This window comes from Solea solea, chromosome 1 (assembly GCF_958295425.1).
Source record: "Solea solea chromosome 1, fSolSol10.1, whole genome shotgun sequence".
Classification (NCBI taxonomy): Eukaryota; Metazoa; Chordata; class Actinopteri; order Pleuronectiformes; family Soleidae; genus Solea; species Solea solea.
The window spans coordinates 8,113,835-8,130,946 of record NC_081134.1 but is presented as its reverse complement, the minus strand read 5'-3'; the positions used below and the strand labels follow the sequence as shown (position 1 = coordinate 8,130,946).

Genomic DNA, 17,112 nt, shown 5'->3' with positions numbered 1-17,112 from the left:
AAACAATGTATTCTGAATTATTAGAACTATTAGAAAAAAGTGTTTGTCCACTCTCCGCAGGCACTGGTTTACTGAGACGACATGTTCTCGAGTTCCTCACGGTATTTATAACTCCATCAGCTGACCTTGCATTTGGAACCATCCACTACACATAGACTTTAACTAGAACTGGGTGAAAAGTGCGAATCAACCGCTCAAATCTCGAATAAACGCCACACTCGTCACACAAAGACGACTCGACACTAGTGAATAGAAAGCGGTCATATGTTTTATTCGCAATATCAGCAGCGCGGGGTTAAAACGAGGCAAATGGTAGCCAGAGACTCCCCCGCCGCGGGGATAGTGGTACAGTCCTCTGTTAAAATTCCGAGAATTGAGCTGCAGCGTTTCTTAGAACTGGATTCTCAGAACTGGATATGCTCAGAGTTTCGAGGAAACTTTAACAAGGTGACATTTTTTTTCCCTTCCCATTTTCTCAGCATTAGATCAGATGTGTTGTGAACTATCAGGCGCTGCTGTGGCAACTCCCGCTGCTCCGGAGAAACAGAGATACATAGATTTTTCCTCTACGTTTTGACTCTTTGTGATTGCTTTAGAGGGGAAGAGTGAAGCAGTAGCAGAGCGCTAGTTTTGACAGATACGCTGTGTTTGGTTGTGTGTTTTTAGACGGAAGTTGAGTGCTTCGATTCAAGTCACTTTGTGTCTCGTGCACTTCGTTTAAAAGCAGCCGTTTGAGTGAAAACAAACACGACAGTGTTAATGTTCCTTTATGTCACTTTTGTTTTTGGAAGTGTGTGGTTTATGGTTGACAGCACAAGTTAGAAACATAGTGAGCATTGTCTAATGGCGCAACAGCATTCGCGGTGTTGGTTCGCAGTCAACTCCACATTTTCTTTCTGCGCACACGGTCTCTTGCGCGTCGACTCGCAAACATTCAGCCTCACTAAAATGTCTTTCAGTCGACGACTTATCGGCGTTAGTGTGAACCGAGCAAACACAATGTTGGAATATATCTGTAACCGGAAAGAAAGAAGAAAAAAACGTGTTTTTAGACTTGGACGGCTTGTGCTCGCCAGCATGTTGCCTCGCAGCTAAAGTTGGGCAGTAAGAACTCGTGTAAACACACCAAACCTCACTTCTAGTACACTATTAGAGGTTTACGAAGTGAGGTTTAGGGTTTGTGTTTAACAGGATGGGGACAGGTGTTAAGGAGTTAAATGTGTTGAACGAGTCAGTGCTGTTTATGGAGGGGAACAGGAAACCTCGCTGTGTTCTGGCAACCTAATCTGAGCAGTCAGGACGGAATGTGCTCAACGTCAAACACGTTTACAACTACAGGCTGTAGACTGTCTGACTCTAGTTAAGTTTTAAAAACTGCAGGCAAAGTAAAGCGTTTAAAATAGGAGTAAACAGTAAAGTTCATGTGCATGCTGTGTTTACAAATCCAGTGCTTTTATATTTAACCATCTAGTTCAGTTGATGCTTCAAAAGTGCTTCATAGTAATGATACACATTTCTAATAACCTTAAAAAAATAAATTAGCTGAAGAGTAGTGTCTTTTTATATTTTATCATCTAGTAAATACTGCTCAAGTACAAAAGTAGTTTAAGTGGAGAACTGAAGCACAGCTGCACATGTTCAAATCTGTTATTTGTTATGATAAATGTTTGCTGTTGCTTTTAAATTATGGTAAACATTGTTCCAAGTTAAAATAACTGGAAAAACCACCATTGCGATCATGATTTATGGCAAGATTGAAAAACAGATTATGTAATCGTTCAGTTATTAAGGTCCAATAAGAGGCAAGGGATGGGTTCTAATGATTTAGTAATCCTCGTTAGTCTTCTTCCAATGGCGCCACCTTCTGACAAAACACTGTCAAGACACTTTGGATCAAAAGCTTGTTGCGTTTACGTGAAGCCTGAAGTGAAAAAATACAATGAGTGTACATAATCTTAATATAACAAGTGAGTAATTATGTTGTTTTGGATCATTGATTTACTTTGAATTGTGTGCTTTATGACAATATTACCGTGGCAGATGAAGTAGATTAAGATTATTCTTTGTTAATCTCACATCCACATTGCCAATATTGTGCTCACTATACCGTGCATCTGTGTGCATCTCAAGTACGGCTTTAATTAGCAGTGGATCACAGAAAGTCACAGACAACTAACACATTACTCATTATTTTTCCTTGTGCCTCAGATTTTGACAGCATGGCCACAGATGCAGATGGCTGTATCCAATTCACACGTCATGCAGGCGACGTCCTACTTAACTTTAACCGTCTGCGCAGCAGGAACATCCTAACTGATGTCACCATACAAGTGGACGGACAGCAGTTCCATGCTCACAAGGCCATCCTGGTGGCTTGCAGGTACATATCATCATGAATGCTGACACAAGTTCAGCAGCATTAGCACTTTTTTTTGTAGCCTGTCATTAACTAGATCAGTGGTAAATGTCATACAACACCTTCATAATGATTAAAACTGATGCGAAGTTGTGAGATTTAATTTATATAAATGATTAAATAGTGTTTGTTTCTCCCTCACAGTGGCTTCTTCTATTCTGTGTTCATTAACCCGGAGAATGTAGACCTCGGTGTCATCAGCTTAGACCCCAAGGTGAACTCCATAGGTTTCTCCATCCTGTTGGATTTCATGTACACATCCTGTCTGGACCTTAAAGACAGTCTCGTCCTGGCTACCATGGAAACAGCCATCTATCTCCAGATGGAACATGTGGTTGACACCTGCCACAGGTTCATCAAGTCCAGGTAAAAGACCACAGATGATGTGATAGGATATGCTTTCTTATTGTGGTTAAAAGTGAAGGTATCTGACATGTATTTGAACTTGAAAATGTGTTTCTGCAGACATCAGTCTCTGCATATGCAGACTGGACAGATACAGACTGAATCATTACATTCGGCTGCAGAGTTCCCTGCTGTGAGGCCCGTCAGTGAAAAAGAACCAGACTTCAAAACCAATCACATATCATCCCCCAGTGTTTTCAGAGGTATTAACACCTCTGGCTCCTATCATGTCTATGGGGACTTCCATATTCATGCCACAAAGATGGAAGACTCCCAAACCATCACTGCCCTTCCAAGTGGAGGGTCTTTGTCCCCAAATCAATGTTCGCAAGTACCCAACACCAACATGGCTCACAGTCAATCCACCACCACCATCTCCCACCCAGTGCCATCTCATCCCAGTTGCCCGACCACAATTATTCAATCAGCAGGAGCCCATGGGAGCCATTGTGGGCCTGCTGCCCCCACGGAGGAAGAAAATATTCAGCACCCACACACCACATGTTTGCGGGTGTGTCCAGGCTTCAGCAAAGGTGTCATCTTTAGCCCTCAAAGCCCACTCAGGTCCGACTGCCAACCAAACTCACCCACAGAGTCCAGCAGCAGTAGAAATGCAATCCTGAGCCTCAAACAGCCCTCAGACTGCACTGATGATGCCAAGGCCCGCAACTGGAAAAAGTACAAGTTCATCGTTATGAACCAGTCTTGCGATGAGAATGAGAAAGAGTCTCAGGCTGGCGGCATTGAATCTACACCAATGTCCCCCATGTTGAGCCCCTGCAGGAGTGTTGGAACAGGTGGAGACAGTGACGTCCAATCAGACGAGGGAGCTAGCAAGCATAGAGAAGAAATCCCCAATTCTCAGAGTGTCGACAGCTGCAGCAGTAGCAGCAGCACCTGCAGCAGTATCAGGTAAAACTAAGTCACTGTTAAAACAATAAGATTTAATGTTTGAATATTATGTCATGTCAACTTTACACTGTATGAACTGTGTGGTCGTCTGTGCAGTCACCGCAGATGCTCCTCTTGTGGCTGTGACAGTCCTCAGTCCATGGATATGGGCCAACTTTCTCCAGACTCATACAGGATAGACGGCACTATCAAACTACAATCAGAATATTCCCCCTCCAGCTGTGGTAAGTACACACCATGTGCCACACTAGTGTGCCAGTATACCAGTTTGTCTGGATTATTTAGGAGGAAAATGCACTGAGGTGTTAATAAATACTTAATCTCTACAGACAACAACACCTACTTCTGCAAAGGGTGTGACCTCAAGTTCACAGATGAAGATTCCCTCAAAGACCACATGGTCCAGGTCCACAGTGACAAGCCATACAAGTGTGACTGCTGCCAGGCTGCCTTCCGCTACAAGGGAAACCTGGCCAGCCACAAGACGGTTCATACAGGTAAGGACAATGAGTTAATTTTGGCCTTTCAAAAGCACCATCAAGTGGCCTTGAGGGTTGTCAATGTGTAAACCATTCATCAATCTGCTGATCTCTTCTTCCAGGAGCAAAGCCGTACCACTGCAATATTTGTGGCGCTCAGTTCAACCGACCAGCCAACCTCAAAACTCACACTCGGATCCACTCTGGTGAAAAGCCATACAAGTGTGAGACATGTGGTTCCAGATTTGTCCAGGTGAGAAAAAAAACCAAAAGTAATTTATTTGTGAAAACCCTTGCTGTCTATATCTGTGTGAAGTTAATGTTTTTCTTAATTTTTCCGTCAGGTGGCCCATCTTCGCGCCCATGTGCTAATTCACACAGGAGAGAAGCCGTACCCTTGTGAGATCTGTGGAACACACTTCCGCCACCTTCAGACGCTCAAGAGCCACATGCGCATTCACACAGGAGAGAAACCTTATCATGTAAGCTTTGTCACTGTCGTCGAGGCTCAGTGTGGTTATTTAACTTTCTGTGTGCAAATCAATTGATTTTTTTTTCCTCCTTTTTTCTCAAGTGTGAAAAGTGTGACCTCCACTTCAGACATAAGAGTCAGCTGAGGCTTCATCTACGACAGAAGCACGGTGCAGTCACTAACACCAAGGCTCAGTATCGCAGGAGTCCCAGCAACATGGCAACTGGCCTTGTGAACTCCTGCTGAACCTGCTGCTATCCCTCTGTGACACGTTGTCCCCTCTTGTACATTGGCCAATACTCGTGTTTTTCTAAATACAGACAAGTATAAATATACAGTATATGTATTTGTAAATGATGTACATTACTATATGCAGGCTCTTAGTATTTGGTTACTCTTATTGTAAGATTGTAGAAGCTCTTGCCTCTGTTGTGAATGTGCAACAACAGAATGTACGTTTTGAATGTGAAAGTGAGCAGGTGTTTCTCTGTTATTACTACACTGAGTGTCAGCATTGGAGGACAGTCCTCTTTGTCGTTCAGATCGAGAATCACTGTTGCAGTTTTGTGTCTTTCGGTATCAGTATGAATTTTCCCCAATAATGTGGTCACAGTTTTTGCAATTATTTTCATTATTCTATTTTTGTAAATAAGATAATATATATTTCCACATTGCCATCTGCTGACAGAGTACAAATACATTTACATTAAAAATGCGCACAGTGAGCTTTACCGATTGTTGACGACACGCGGGCTTGTTATTTTGATATTGCATAGTTAGTTTGCAGTACGCCTTGTGATGTGCTCAGATTGTCATCCTTTGGATTAATTGCTGTATACATATGTTCTTTTCTAATAATTTCTAGGCTCGTGTTGGTATTTTGCACATACTCATAATGCTGTGATATATTTTCATACTTTTGAAATATTTCTATATAAAATGTCCTTGACAGTGTGAAAATATTTACCCCCCCTCGCCTTGCACCTGCCAAATTCTTATTTATATATTTTTTTTCTTTTTTGTATCTGGTGCTGCAATGATCCAATGTTGCCAAGGGGTCATTTAAGTAAGATTGTATTTTATCAAACTGTATGTATCATAGTGCACTTGCATTCAAACTTCTCTATTGTCAGACAGTTGGTGTATTTTCAGTTTGATAGCATGAAAGCCCGGGCAGATGTTATCTGCTCTTTGTGATGCATCGCCCTGTTGTTATTTGACTGCATGTCAGGTTAGGTACTGTTGGTATGAGATCTGACAACATGTTGTATATAGCTCGTAAAATGCAGATCCACCAGGCCTCAAGCTTAAACGCTCAGGAATGTTAGTTATATGTAAGCAGATGTTTCATATACATACATGTGTGTGTATATAACAGAAATTAAAATAAAATATATTTTAAGTAGCAGCCTTGGTTATTGTCATGTAAACCTGACCCTTCAGTATTCGAAAGTGATCCCTTCCTCCCTCCCGCTCACTCCCCTTGTCGGTCCATTCCCCGTCCCCTGTCCGGTCGCCCACACCATCATAAAACAAATAAATACAAATAAAAAATACTGCAGGCCGAGTATCACAGACTCGTCCTGCACACAGCATATCTGTCCGACACCACAAGGCATGCAGTCAACTATATTACATGCCTAGGTACTGGGCAGGACAGGTTAAAAAATAAAAAGGGTGATCTGGTTAAAACATCTCTCTGGTTCCCCCTGGTTTGATAACATCATGTATAAAGTTCCATATCTATAGATATGAAACTGTTGCATTTATTAAATCTAAAAAGTAGAAAAAATATATATTTTTTAATTATTTGGATTTTATATAGGTCATGCTTGAGACAACCTGCTGGTACAATTATGTGGATCCAAAGATGGACTTAATGTGTACGTCTTCATGTACAAATATCTTCATTTAAGTGCTGGGAATATCTCTCCACAAACTTTTTTCAAAGATCCAGGGAGCCACTATGGAGGTGTTGAAGAGCCACATGCGGCTCTAGAGCCCAAGGTGGCAGACCCCTGCTTTACACAGATAAAACCACTGACCTGGGTGAGCATTTGGATCCCATATGGTTAGTTGAATGATTGACCTATGCATGTATTAAGAAATACAATTCAATAAGAGAGATTATTTATTAACTACATATAAATTAACAGAGTATACAGGGGACGTTTGGTGTAGTGGTTACTGGTTAGCACACATGCAGATTTGGGGATTAGGTAAATTGGACACTCTAAATTGACTGTAGGTGAGAGTGTGTGTTTGTCTCTATGTGGCCCTGTGATGGGATTGTCAGCTGGGATTGGCTCCAGTGTCCCCCACAACCCTTATGTGGAGGATAAAGCGGTAAAAGATGGATGAATGGGGTATATAGGGAGCAAAAGATATAAAGACAATAATAAATGCAAATTATAAACAAATGTATGTTTAAATAAGCACATGCCATTAAATGAAATATTTAGAGTAATACTCTCTTAATCCACGATATATTTTTAGCATTTGTTTACTTATGTGATGAGTCAATTCTCAGTGAAAATGAAGGATGAACCTTCACAAACTGAACTGTGGTGTAAAGCGCCATCTGCTGGCCAATCAGGTTGACAGCTAACAAGTGCATGAGGCTTCATGTAAATAGGATAAGAAATAAGATAAGTACCATGGTGTTTGTATGAACTCAAAGGAAAATCACAACAGGGAAGGAAGCACATACTATGACTTTACAAAAACAGGAGACAGATGGATGTTTTTATTTTTTATCTTCATTATTTCTCCTTCAAAAAGATACAGTACAGTTTAACAGCATATGTCCATGTTTTAGTCTAATTATAACTAGTTACAGGATTCATGACTGCAATGAAGCAATGAAGAAGTGAGGTGTTGTAGTGCACTGTAGAATGAGCCATTTACCATACTGAGTAACCAACAACTACACTTAAACCTTCAGGTCCATCTATTTGGTCTGAAGCACTATGGCTGCTTCCAGTAACATGCCCTGTGGACACAGTAGAGACATTGTTTTTTGGACTTTTTTTTCCCTTCCAAATTCTCACTGACATGTAGAGACACTCACAAAGAGTACAGCAAATATAAAAGATGTGGAAAACCAAAAAAAAAAGGAAAGAAATCAAATAAAAAATTTGTGTGGACATTAATTTATAGTGTATTTGCAGTTGATAAAAAGGAAACCATTAAGGTAAATGAATGTTGCTGGCAGATTGGAAAATTCAATCCTCTTTTTCCAGGATGGTTTTCACATCAGCAAACACCTGGGAGAGAAAAACAGGTCACAAATATGGGACTAGGATTTAACTCCACACAAGAACAGTGAGTGCCTTAAATATTCCAAAATAACCCGAAGTGATGCACAGAGTTCTAACTCTGATGACATCACAGGACAATGTTTCAGCTAACCAATCCCATTACTGATTATCTACTCAACCTTTTCATTTGTTTATAACAATTTTCTCATCTAACAGCTCAAAACCTAAAGATAAAATACAACATAATTTAATAAACACATGCATTTCATTTTTAAATTCCAATAAATTGATTTTGATTTAAATTTAAACAAGACCCAGCACACTCCCCTGTCGAAATCTCGCCTTTAGGAATTTATTGTAGCCGTTCACTGATGCTCCATCCATACTTTCCCTGCATTTATTTTTATCGACTCACCTCATCCACGGAGCGAGAGGCATCTACAGAGCGCACCTTGCCCTGTTTCTCGTACAGTTCAATGATTGGTCGTGTAGACTGTAGATAGGTCTGGAGTCTGCATCAAAGAACAAAAAGTTCCTGGTTATTGGGGACAGAAGACACATGGGATTCGAAAGGAGACACAAATTAGGTCAAAAACACACACTTGCGGTATCTGAGTCAGTTAAATAGGTCAAAGAAATCCATACTGATCAAATATACTTGTTGTTTCTGTTACAGACAGAAATAATTCAGTACATGAAATCGATATTTAAAAAGGAAGCAGCACGTTTATGCAGGAACAACTGCAATAACTAAAACACTCAAGGTGTTTATTCACAGATGTGGAGGAATGTACCTTTTCTCCAGGCTTTCTCTGTTATCGTCTGTGCGTCCACTACTCTTCCCTCTTTCTAGACATCTGTTGATGCAGACCTGTGCACAGACAAGATCACGTCCTCATTGTAAAGCGGCTCCAAAGATATCAGCTTAGAATTTTGTAGGCTAACTAATAACAGCTAAAGGAGTTTCAGCTTTTTAGTATTTCTAGTATCATGAACTACCTCATTGCCGCAGTCAAAGAACAGCACAAATTTGACATCTGCTTTGTCATCCATGTCCTTCTTCCATCCCTGAAGGTTGTCCTCATTGCGGGGGAAACCATCGATGAGGAAACGGAACTTTTTTGCATCTTTCTGCATCGTCTCTTCCATTGCCTTCAAGAGCAGAAACAACATACATTTTATTCTCAATGTGAATTCATTTAATTAGCAAAACCTTTCCACAAATTATACACAAATAGAATAGTATCATGGTGCTGACAAACTTAAGTGAAGTAAGAGTACAGCCATATAGTGCAGCTGGGAGATGTCCGCTATTAATTATACTGAAACAAACATATCATATACAGTGATTCTTGTCAAAAAGCAGAAAATTATCCTGTACTAACATTATTATCCACTGTTTTAGAGTTTGGTGTAAAAAAAACAACAAAAAAACAAAAAACATACTTCACCAATCACACATCACCACTATCGTGACTTTAACGGTCCCAAAACCAAAACTGGTGTTTAATCAATCAGGTGAAAAACTTAATCACCACATTCACAAGGCAAAGACAAGTTGATGATTTGTGACTCTACAAGTGACTTGTTTTTCTCTGCACTAGAGGAAACAGGAGACATTCTGCCAAGACAATGGCATTCAGTCATAATCCAGTCCTAATCTACCACTTCTCCTCCAAGGTCCACAGGTGGAGCTGGAGCCAATCCCATCTGACACAGGGAACGAAGCAAAGTACAGTGTTTTGCAGGCAGTGGTTGGTACATACCTTCCTGAGTAAGTTGATGGTGATCTCCACAGGGACAATTTTGCCCTCCTTAATGTAGCTGGCAATGAGCTGTCCAAACTCTGACCCCTCCCTTGCTCGCTCCGCTCTCAGCAAGTCCCCGGCAGACAGATGGGTGTAACAGTAGTTCTGAGAGACAATTTTTAAACATGAAATGTTGTCAATACTTTTCTACTGAGGTGAATGCAACAGCCATGTTTTTTATCCATACATAAACTGCCTTTTCTTTAACCTTTACATGTCCACGTCAGGATAAAGCAAGTCCTTGTGCCCAGAATGAAAAGAGTCTCTATGTATAGCTGCCATTCAGGTCGAACCACTGTACAGCACAGCAGCCAACACCCGTGGACACATGAAGCAGATAGGCAATGGCAGCATTAGACTTTATTAGCTGTCATTTGTACCTAGTACAGAAGCCAGAGAGAGTGTGTTAGGTCTCATACAGAATGAGATAAAGGTTCCTTCGCCTTAATTAATATCTATGTTATTAAGAAATACAAATAAATCTGTTGAGATGGAGTGGTCAAGTGCACTGGTCCAGACTCACTCCGACCATTATATCAGAATCACAATCGCTATTTATTGCAAAGTACACATACAAGGAAATGGTGTTTTGGTACAATTAAACAGAATACAATTAGAAAATAAAAATAAAAAAACAGATATTTCAGATATGAACGATGTATACAGTAACACAAACACAATATGTACATAAGGTGCAGTGGGTTAAAAGGAATTTGATTTGCGTTAGTATGACGCATACATCTGCATTAGTTAACCTTAATATAATGTTGACTGTATTGTGTGCTTTATATGGGGGGTGGAGGCAGCGCTGGGTCACTGTTCATACATTATCTCAACTGGATCAATAAGTCAGTGTGGTTACAACACAGAGCAAATGTCAATAGTGATTCTGAGATAACAGGTTCACTTTCATTTCAGTCATTTAACATATTTTCTTTTCTTATGCCCCCATGTAACCCCTGGCTTGCTTTTATCTGCTTATTTGTGTTTAACTTATTTTTCTGTATTATGTTTCTCTTTGCTTGTGAATAAGCTATTTACACTGGCATTTTAATCAAACACCTTGCAACACTGGGTTATATTTTTGTTAATAAATATCAACACTGTGATAATGAAATGTGTTGAGTTTAATAGTTTATTATAAGTAACATTGGCTTCTATAGCAGCAAATAAACTGTACAGCTAGTGAGGCTAACTAGCTCGCAGCACTGGTTCATTTTTAGAGGACAACCGGAAGTCAATGAAATGTAGACATTTCATTGACAAGGGCGGAAATAAAACCAACAACCACGTTAAACAACAAATACTATATCAATCACGATATTCTGAAGTATAACATCAACAGTCAAGCGTTTTCACTGGCCCTTTTCTCTCACCTCCACGATTTTGGAGCACTGGGTTCCTTTGCCGGCGCCAGGGCCGCCCAGCACGAACACAACCTGCGGCTTCTTCATCAGCGACACCCGGTACAAGAAGCTCGGCACCCTCTGTGACACGGTAACGAACAAACGGCCGATCATAAACCAACACCACCGTGAGCCGTGACGGGGTGGAGTGATGGTTGGGGTGTGGGCGGGTTAAACAGAGACAATAAACCAGGCTGACCGGTGAATGCGTGTCGCTGCAGGTAGGAAGTAGCGGCGCTAAACCCGGACACACTACTTCCGCTGTTGACTTCAGCAGCCAATGGGGTTTTCAACAGAGGCGGGACGCAGACACAGACACACCCATCTGCGCTTTCCAGTAAAGATGACGTTTAACATTCAACTGAGCCTGGCCATCCACATTTAACATTACTCAGTCAACTACATAATTACAAGACTTCACACTGTCTTTGAGACTAAAATAATAAAAAAAAAAAACAGCCTGAAAGTGGAAGTGACACTAAATTGCATATCTATCTATCTATCTATCTATCTATCTATCTATCTATCTATCTATCTATCTATCTATCTATCTGTCTATCTATCTATCTGTCTATCTGTCTGTCTGTCTGTCTGACTCTATCATCCCATATGTGGTTTTGAGTCAATAGTCCAGGTTGTAAGAATTAGTGACATCTAATGGTGAAACTGCAGATTGCAACAACCCTCCCTTTCTGAACCATGTCAGGGAACTATGGTGGCCTTCACATACCAGAAAGGATGTAATACACTCTTTCACAACTCTATCCACTCTTCCAGTCTCCCACTTTGTCCTCCTCATTTTCATTTCTTTTTTTCCATTTATGCTTCAAAAACATTAGAAACACAGGTCTATTCAGGGGGATATACAAACAATGCAGACTAAGTAGAGCAAGGCTTTATAAAGACTTATTCTATGGCCAAAAAAAAAAAATTATGAAAAGGTGATACATTTGTATGGGTAATAATGTGTATTTACATTTGAAAAAGGAGTTGCTGAAGAGAATGATATTGACTTTAGTTATTTAGCCTAAGTAATAAATTGAACAAGATGAATTAATTCAATTTTTAATCATTTTTTAAATTGGGAGTGGGGGGTGGGGCAGTGTTATTGCTGTTGTTAATGCAACCAGGCCGGGAGACGCCCCTCCCACCCCTGCCTCCAGCATCAGCACCTCAAATCGGAAAAGGGCGACTCGCGGCTGGAAGATGATGCTCTCCGGCCCGTGATGACTGGACACGCTGCGATGAGACGAAGGACCGAGAGAGCGCTGCGAGCAGCCCGTGTTTTTGCCTCGCTGCCTCCATTCATGATGCACCATTCATGCATCCACAAGAATGGACGCGCGCGATGAGTGGAAAACATGAACACCGCTTCTTTTTTTCCTTTTTTTTGTAGCGCTTATTTTCAAGACAACTCTCCAGCTCGTGTGAAGCGTCTTTGATGAAGCGTCGTTTCATGTAGGTCAAAGGGATGAAGAGCCACATTCTGTCTTTTGAGGGCGCCGCTCGAATGTAGGGCTTATACGGGAAAGCGGAGCAAACAAAAGGCATCCAGACCCCCCTCCTCTGACGCACCTGGCTGCACTGTCGCCACCTGACATGACAACGCAGAGCCGGGAGCAGAGCAGCAGGATCAAGGGGCACCGACGTGCAGCCGGACGAGTGGACTATAAGCGGAGTAGCGGAACCTCCGGGCGGAAGGTGGAGGAGAAGCAGCAGCAGCAGCAGCAGCGGCAGCCCCGGGGAGGCCAGATTACAGTTTCTGGGGACGAGCGCCAAGGGCAGTGCGGCAGTCAGCAGGCAGACCAGGGGGAGGAGGCTGCAGAGATCTGTGATACTTACCCCTACAGTCCCTACTCTCCTCCATACCATCACACCCTGACAGTATAATGGGTGGATGTTTTCATGTTTGATCAATGGTGACTGTGATACTGCCCAGCATTTTCTCTCCCACCCCCCTTTTCCCAACTGTCAGTGAAGATGGGTAAGTAAATGATCAGATCTGCTCTTCGGGCAGGGGTGGACCCCGGAGGGGACTGATGTGCATACTGGCTAGGTGTCATTTGCCCCCTTCTTCACTGGTTTTGCTCAGTTTGCTCGTCGCCTGCACTATGGGCTGTATTCAGAGCATTGCATGCAAGCCCCGCATCAGACGGGAGAACATTGTGGTGTATGAGGTGTCAGCCTCCATTGACCAGTGCCCCACCATTATTGAAGAGAACTCACCAATTGTGCTGCGTTACAAGACGCCTTACTTCAGGGCCTCAGCAGGGGTTGTGATGCCACCAGTGCCCCGTAATGAAACCTGGGTGGTGGGCTGGATCCAGGCTTGTACCCAGATGGAGTTCTACAACACATATGGTGATATTGGAATGTAAGTGTAAAGACAACATAAACTAACATAACTTTGTGTTCCGTGTGCATGTGTATTAGTTTGGGTTAGGGCTAACTAACTGAGACAAGTTATCAACATGGTAACAAGGGTATTTCAATGGACTCTGTGGACTAACAACAACAAACCAACCATTCTCAGGGCCCACGGCAGTTGCCCGCTTTACCTCCCCTGTTGCAATGCCCCCATTACTAACCACACTTTTTCTTACTCAGAGCATCTAGACCACAACTCTGTATATTCCACTCACCTGCTTTTTCTTTCCTTTTCCACCCACTGCCGCAGGTCTAGCTGGGAGATACCAGAGCTGCGAGAGGGTCGGGTCAAGGCCATCAGCGACTCAGATGGCGTGAGCTACCCCTGGTATGGCAACACCACCGAGACAGTGACCCTGACTGGTCCTACGTCCAAACCGTCCCGTCTGACTGTCAGCATGAACGACAACTTCTACCCTAGTGTGACCTGGGCAGTCCCCATCAGCAACAGCAACACACCCATGCTGACCCACATCACCAGGGACCAGAGCTTCATCACCTGGCTAGTGGCCATGAATTCTGTCACCAAGGTGGAACAAAAGAACACACACACACACACACACAACTGAGAAATGTTTGGTGGCAGAGATTACTACATGGGGATTTATCAGCACTGTCAGTTTCACAATCTTGCAGGAACAGAAGTGTCTCACTGAAGAGGACCTCTGATCGTATCAAACAACAATTTTCGTTGTGGTGGTTTTGTTTCACCCACACTGGATCAGAGCAGAGGAGAGTGAGAAGTACAATGTCCATCCTCCTCCTCAGCTCTCCACTCACTGCCTCTATAGAGGTGTTAGTGATGGACAACATACAAAAAACAATACTCTTATTACTCTTATTGTGGAATAAGAGTAACGTGAGTGACCAACTGGCAATTTGTCACCCTGAAAAGATTTGAGAGAATGTGAGGGAAAAATCCTGCCAGGTCAAAAGAATTTTAAGGAAGTTTTCACAAACCCATGTTCTTGTAACAGCATGAGGGCTCAAGAGAACACAAAATGTATTAGCCAAATACCTTTGGCCATTCTCTGTAGACGATATTGAAGGATTTGAAAGTTTGCATGTGTTTCACAATCAGCATCATTAAGTCTTAGACCTGAACATGCAAATTCCTTCCTTATATGCTCTATTTTTTCTATTTCATCTTCTGGGACAGTTTTCAGTATCATACATTTTTATACAATAGGATCATCTAAATCCAAGGTTCTCAAACTGTGCGTACATCCTCTGGTAGACAAAAAATTCCAGGTTATGTGATCGGAGTGGAGCTGAGCAAACAAACCATAAACTGTAAACAATAATAATAATAATAATAAGAGTCACCTTATCTCTAACTCCATATCTTAATCTAATTTGGCTATACCAGTGTCTGAAGTATATGTGAGGAAGAGGACGATGATGAGAGAGCAGTAAATCTGCTTTTTGCTCGGCCTATTCACACCACTATATTTCAGCATTGGTGATAATGGTGTTACTTTGAGAGGTCAATATTTTCTCAGGTGATACTTGTTATAAAACAGTTTGAGAACTACTGATCTAAATTATTAATTCAAAATGAGACAACAGTAAAAGATGCAAAATAGTAACCACTGTAACATTATCACTGGGGGCTATGCTGTTGTTGTTGTTGTTGTTGCTTCTTTTCCCTCTAACTCGTTTTGTTTCTGTCATGTCCGTGACATCACAATCCATGCACTCATGATACAGGAGTTAAAAAGCACAACACAGCGTAGAAAAACCACTGGCACTGGGAATGGTGCTAATTGCTTTTTAATGGCTTTGCCTGAGTATAAAAATCCTGATTATACCTATTCATTTTGAGGGTATCTCACTCACCACACGTTGTTGGGCTTCACAAGCTTTTCAAAGATACAGAGCTATCACGATGTTAGGATTATCATATTGTAAGATTTAGATTTTCTTACGCCATACATACACATATGATGTACGTTCCAGGCCATATACATTACATTTGACGCTGCTCTCCTCTTCCAGGAGCGTATCGTGTTGCAGACAGTGCGGTGGCGGATGCGGGTGGATATAGCTGTGGATCCAGACATGCCTCTGGGATCCCGGGCCTCACTGATGGGCCGTTCCTATCAGGAGCAACCGCACATCCTCAACTACCAGGAGCCCATTCCTCCCAACGCGCTGGGGAGGCCAAATGCCAATGATGCCCAAGTTCTAATGTGGAGACCAAGAAGAGGAGCTCCACTAGTAGTTATACCACCAAAATAAGAGGGTAAAGAGGTTCCACTGACTAAGTCTAATTGTTCCCATTGCTGAAATGGGAGTTATGAAGTTTGATGAAGTCATGAGTCTTATCAAAGAGAGGACTGATGGTTCCTCTGTGCTCAAGATGCCAGTGGATCTTCTATCCCCAAGAGATTTAAGTGAACCATTGAAACAAGCTTGAGTGGATATTATGTCATGAGTCTGACGCAGAAGAGTGTTGGGGGGGATGAACTTGTGTCATCGACCAGGAGTTGAATCAAGGACTGTTCGGCCCCTGACAAGTTTTGAACTGCAATGAAAAGTTATGCCTTCATTTTAGTGAAGAAGGAACATTGTTTTTAGATGTATCACAGAGGTATTAGTCTACAATCAGAACTGCATCCTGCATCCTTTCGTAGATCTTATTGCATGAGAGATTGAGAGACAAAAACTGCTTTTGAGACGTTTAGACATCAAATTCTTTTTTATGTACCTTGACACATGGAGACATTTTGATTGAAAACTCAGTACTGGTTAAAGATTGTCAGTGCCAAAAAAAGGCCTTCAGAACATGCAGTATTAGAGTTAAAGAATGTATTCTAAAAATTTAAGAACAAACGTCTTGTACTATGAATCTTTTTAGGTTAAGATTAATGTCATACATCCATAAGATTGAATTAAGAAAGTCTGGAAGAGAAACAAATCTGCTGTAGTTGTCACTGGAGTTTTGCTAACACACCGAAATTATGCACAAACATATTTTTAAGCCTCTGTATTTTAGCTGATATTGTATTCAGACGGGTGACAGTAGAGATGAGCTGGACCTGTTACCACATTGAATAAATAATGTCAGCTGTGCTTTCAATGAATGTGGTGTAAATGACTTGGAGCAGTGCCAAAAAAACAAAGTCACGTCATACATCATGGGTGGAATGTGGCCAAACTGAACTCAAACCAAGGCTAGATTTGACGTGGCTACGAGGTAACGTTGCACTAAGAAGTTACATGAATCTTCCTCCTATCAGGGAATCTAAATGTACTATTAAATTAATAGTTTCCTTGATGTGGAATTAAACATAACTGAATTTATTGATTTGGATAAGTGCTTTTTTGAAACATCGGGTATGTATGAGGTCGTATCACAACATCTCGAATCACTGATTTCAATGGTTTTGCAGGAGATTGTTCTGCTGATGGAAGCTTCTCAGTGACTTATATTATGGTCTGTCCATGTCACTGCCTGCCACTCCACACACAAATCACATGACTCATCCTCCATCTGTGCTTCTCTCCAGGCTCACACCTTACCT

At 41.7% G+C, this 17,112-nt stretch overlaps 3 protein-coding genes across 5 annotated transcripts; 2 read left to right on the top strand and 1 right to left on the bottom strand.

Moving 5' to 3' along the window:
* The first annotated feature begins 316 nt into the window (after positions 1 to 316).
* bcl6ab (BCL6A transcription repressor b) lies at positions 317 to 6,092 on the top strand. 2 transcript variants are annotated; one of them, XM_058643471.1, is made up of 9 exons: positions 317 to 447; positions 2,209 to 2,380; positions 2,561 to 2,782; positions 2,882 to 3,733; positions 3,830 to 3,957; positions 4,063 to 4,230; positions 4,335 to 4,465; positions 4,557 to 4,694; positions 4,787 to 6,092. In XM_058643471.1, exons 2-9 carry the CDS (start codon positions 2,220 to 2,222, stop codon positions 4,928 to 4,930), a joined length of 1,944 nt encoding a protein of 647 aa, XP_058499454.1. In that variant the 5' UTR covers positions 317 to 447; positions 2,209 to 2,219; the 3' UTR covers positions 4,931 to 6,092. The 2 variants fall into 2 exon arrangements, with proteins under 2 accessions (XP_058499454.1, XP_058499445.1); XM_058643462.1 differs by lacking the exon at positions 317 to 447 and adding an exon at positions 479 to 1,967.
* Positions 6,093 to 7,423: 1,331 nt separating this feature from the next.
* cmpk (cytidylate kinase) lies at positions 7,424 to 11,406 on the bottom strand. Its single transcript, XM_058640463.1, has 6 exons — positions 11,129 to 11,406; positions 9,711 to 9,857; positions 8,944 to 9,096; positions 8,739 to 8,815; positions 8,360 to 8,456; positions 7,424 to 7,950 (listed from the first exon to the last, which is right to left on the bottom strand). Exons 1-6 carry the CDS (start codon positions 11,270 to 11,272, stop codon positions 7,909 to 7,911), a joined length of 660 nt encoding a protein of 219 aa, XP_058496446.1. The 5' UTR covers positions 11,273 to 11,406; the 3' UTR covers positions 7,424 to 7,908.
* An 869-nt stretch (positions 11,407 to 12,275) lies between these two features.
* fam78ba (family with sequence similarity 78 member Ba) lies at positions 12,276 to 16,891 on the top strand. 2 transcript variants are annotated; one of them, XM_058630211.1, is made up of 3 exons: positions 12,276 to 13,142; positions 13,836 to 14,115; positions 15,584 to 16,891. In XM_058630211.1, the coding sequence occupies exons 1-3, from the start codon at positions 13,075 to 13,077 to the stop codon at positions 15,824 to 15,826; spliced, it is 591 nt and encodes a 196-aa protein (XP_058486194.1). In that variant the 5' UTR covers positions 12,276 to 13,074; the 3' UTR covers positions 15,827 to 16,891. The 2 variants fall into 2 exon arrangements, with proteins under 2 accessions (XP_058486194.1, XP_058486110.1); XM_058630127.1 differs by having other exon boundaries at positions 13,053 to 13,532.
* The last annotated feature ends 221 nt before the right edge of the window (positions 16,892 to 17,112 follow it).

What these genes read in the sequence shown, in the direction of transcription:
- cmpk (XM_058640463.1), bottom strand. Translation starts at nt 11,272, where the DNA reads ATGATCGGCCGTTTGTTCGTTACCGTGTCACAGAGGGTGCCGAGCTTC. An exon ending in CCATCAACTTACTCAGGAAG is followed by an intron (nt 9,097 to 9,710) that starts GTATGTACCAAC and finishes CTGCTCTTGAAG; the next exon opens with GCAATGGAAGAGACGATGCA. An exon ending in AGAGAAAGCCTGGAGAAAAG is followed by an intron (nt 8,457 to 8,738) that starts GTACATTCCTCC and finishes TCTTTGATGCAG; the next exon opens with ACTCCAGACCTATCTACAGT.
- bcl6ab (XM_058643462.1), top strand. Translation starts at nt 1,940, where the DNA reads ATGAGTGTACATAATCTTAATATAACAA. An exon ending in ACATAATCTTAATATAACAA is followed by an intron (nt 1,968 to 2,208) that starts GTGAGTAATTAT and finishes CTTGTGCCTCAG; the next exon opens with ATTTTGACAGCATGGCCACA. An exon ending in GTGGTTCCAGATTTGTCCAG is followed by an intron (nt 4,466 to 4,556) that starts GTGAGAAAAAAA and finishes TTTTTCCGTCAG; the next exon opens with GTGGCCCATCTTCGCGCCCA.
- fam78ba (XM_058630127.1), top strand. Translation starts at nt 13,198, where the DNA reads ATGTGCATACTGGCTAGGTGTCATTTGCCCCCTTCTTCACTGGTTTTG. An exon ending in ACATATGGTGATATTGGAAT is followed by an intron (nt 13,533 to 13,835) that starts GTAAGTGTAAAG and finishes CCACTGCCGCAG; the next exon opens with GTCTAGCTGGGAGATACCAG. An exon ending in CCATGAATTCTGTCACCAAG is followed by an intron (nt 14,116 to 15,583) that starts GTGGAACAAAAG and finishes CTCCTCTTCCAG; the next exon opens with GAGCGTATCGTGTTGCAGAC.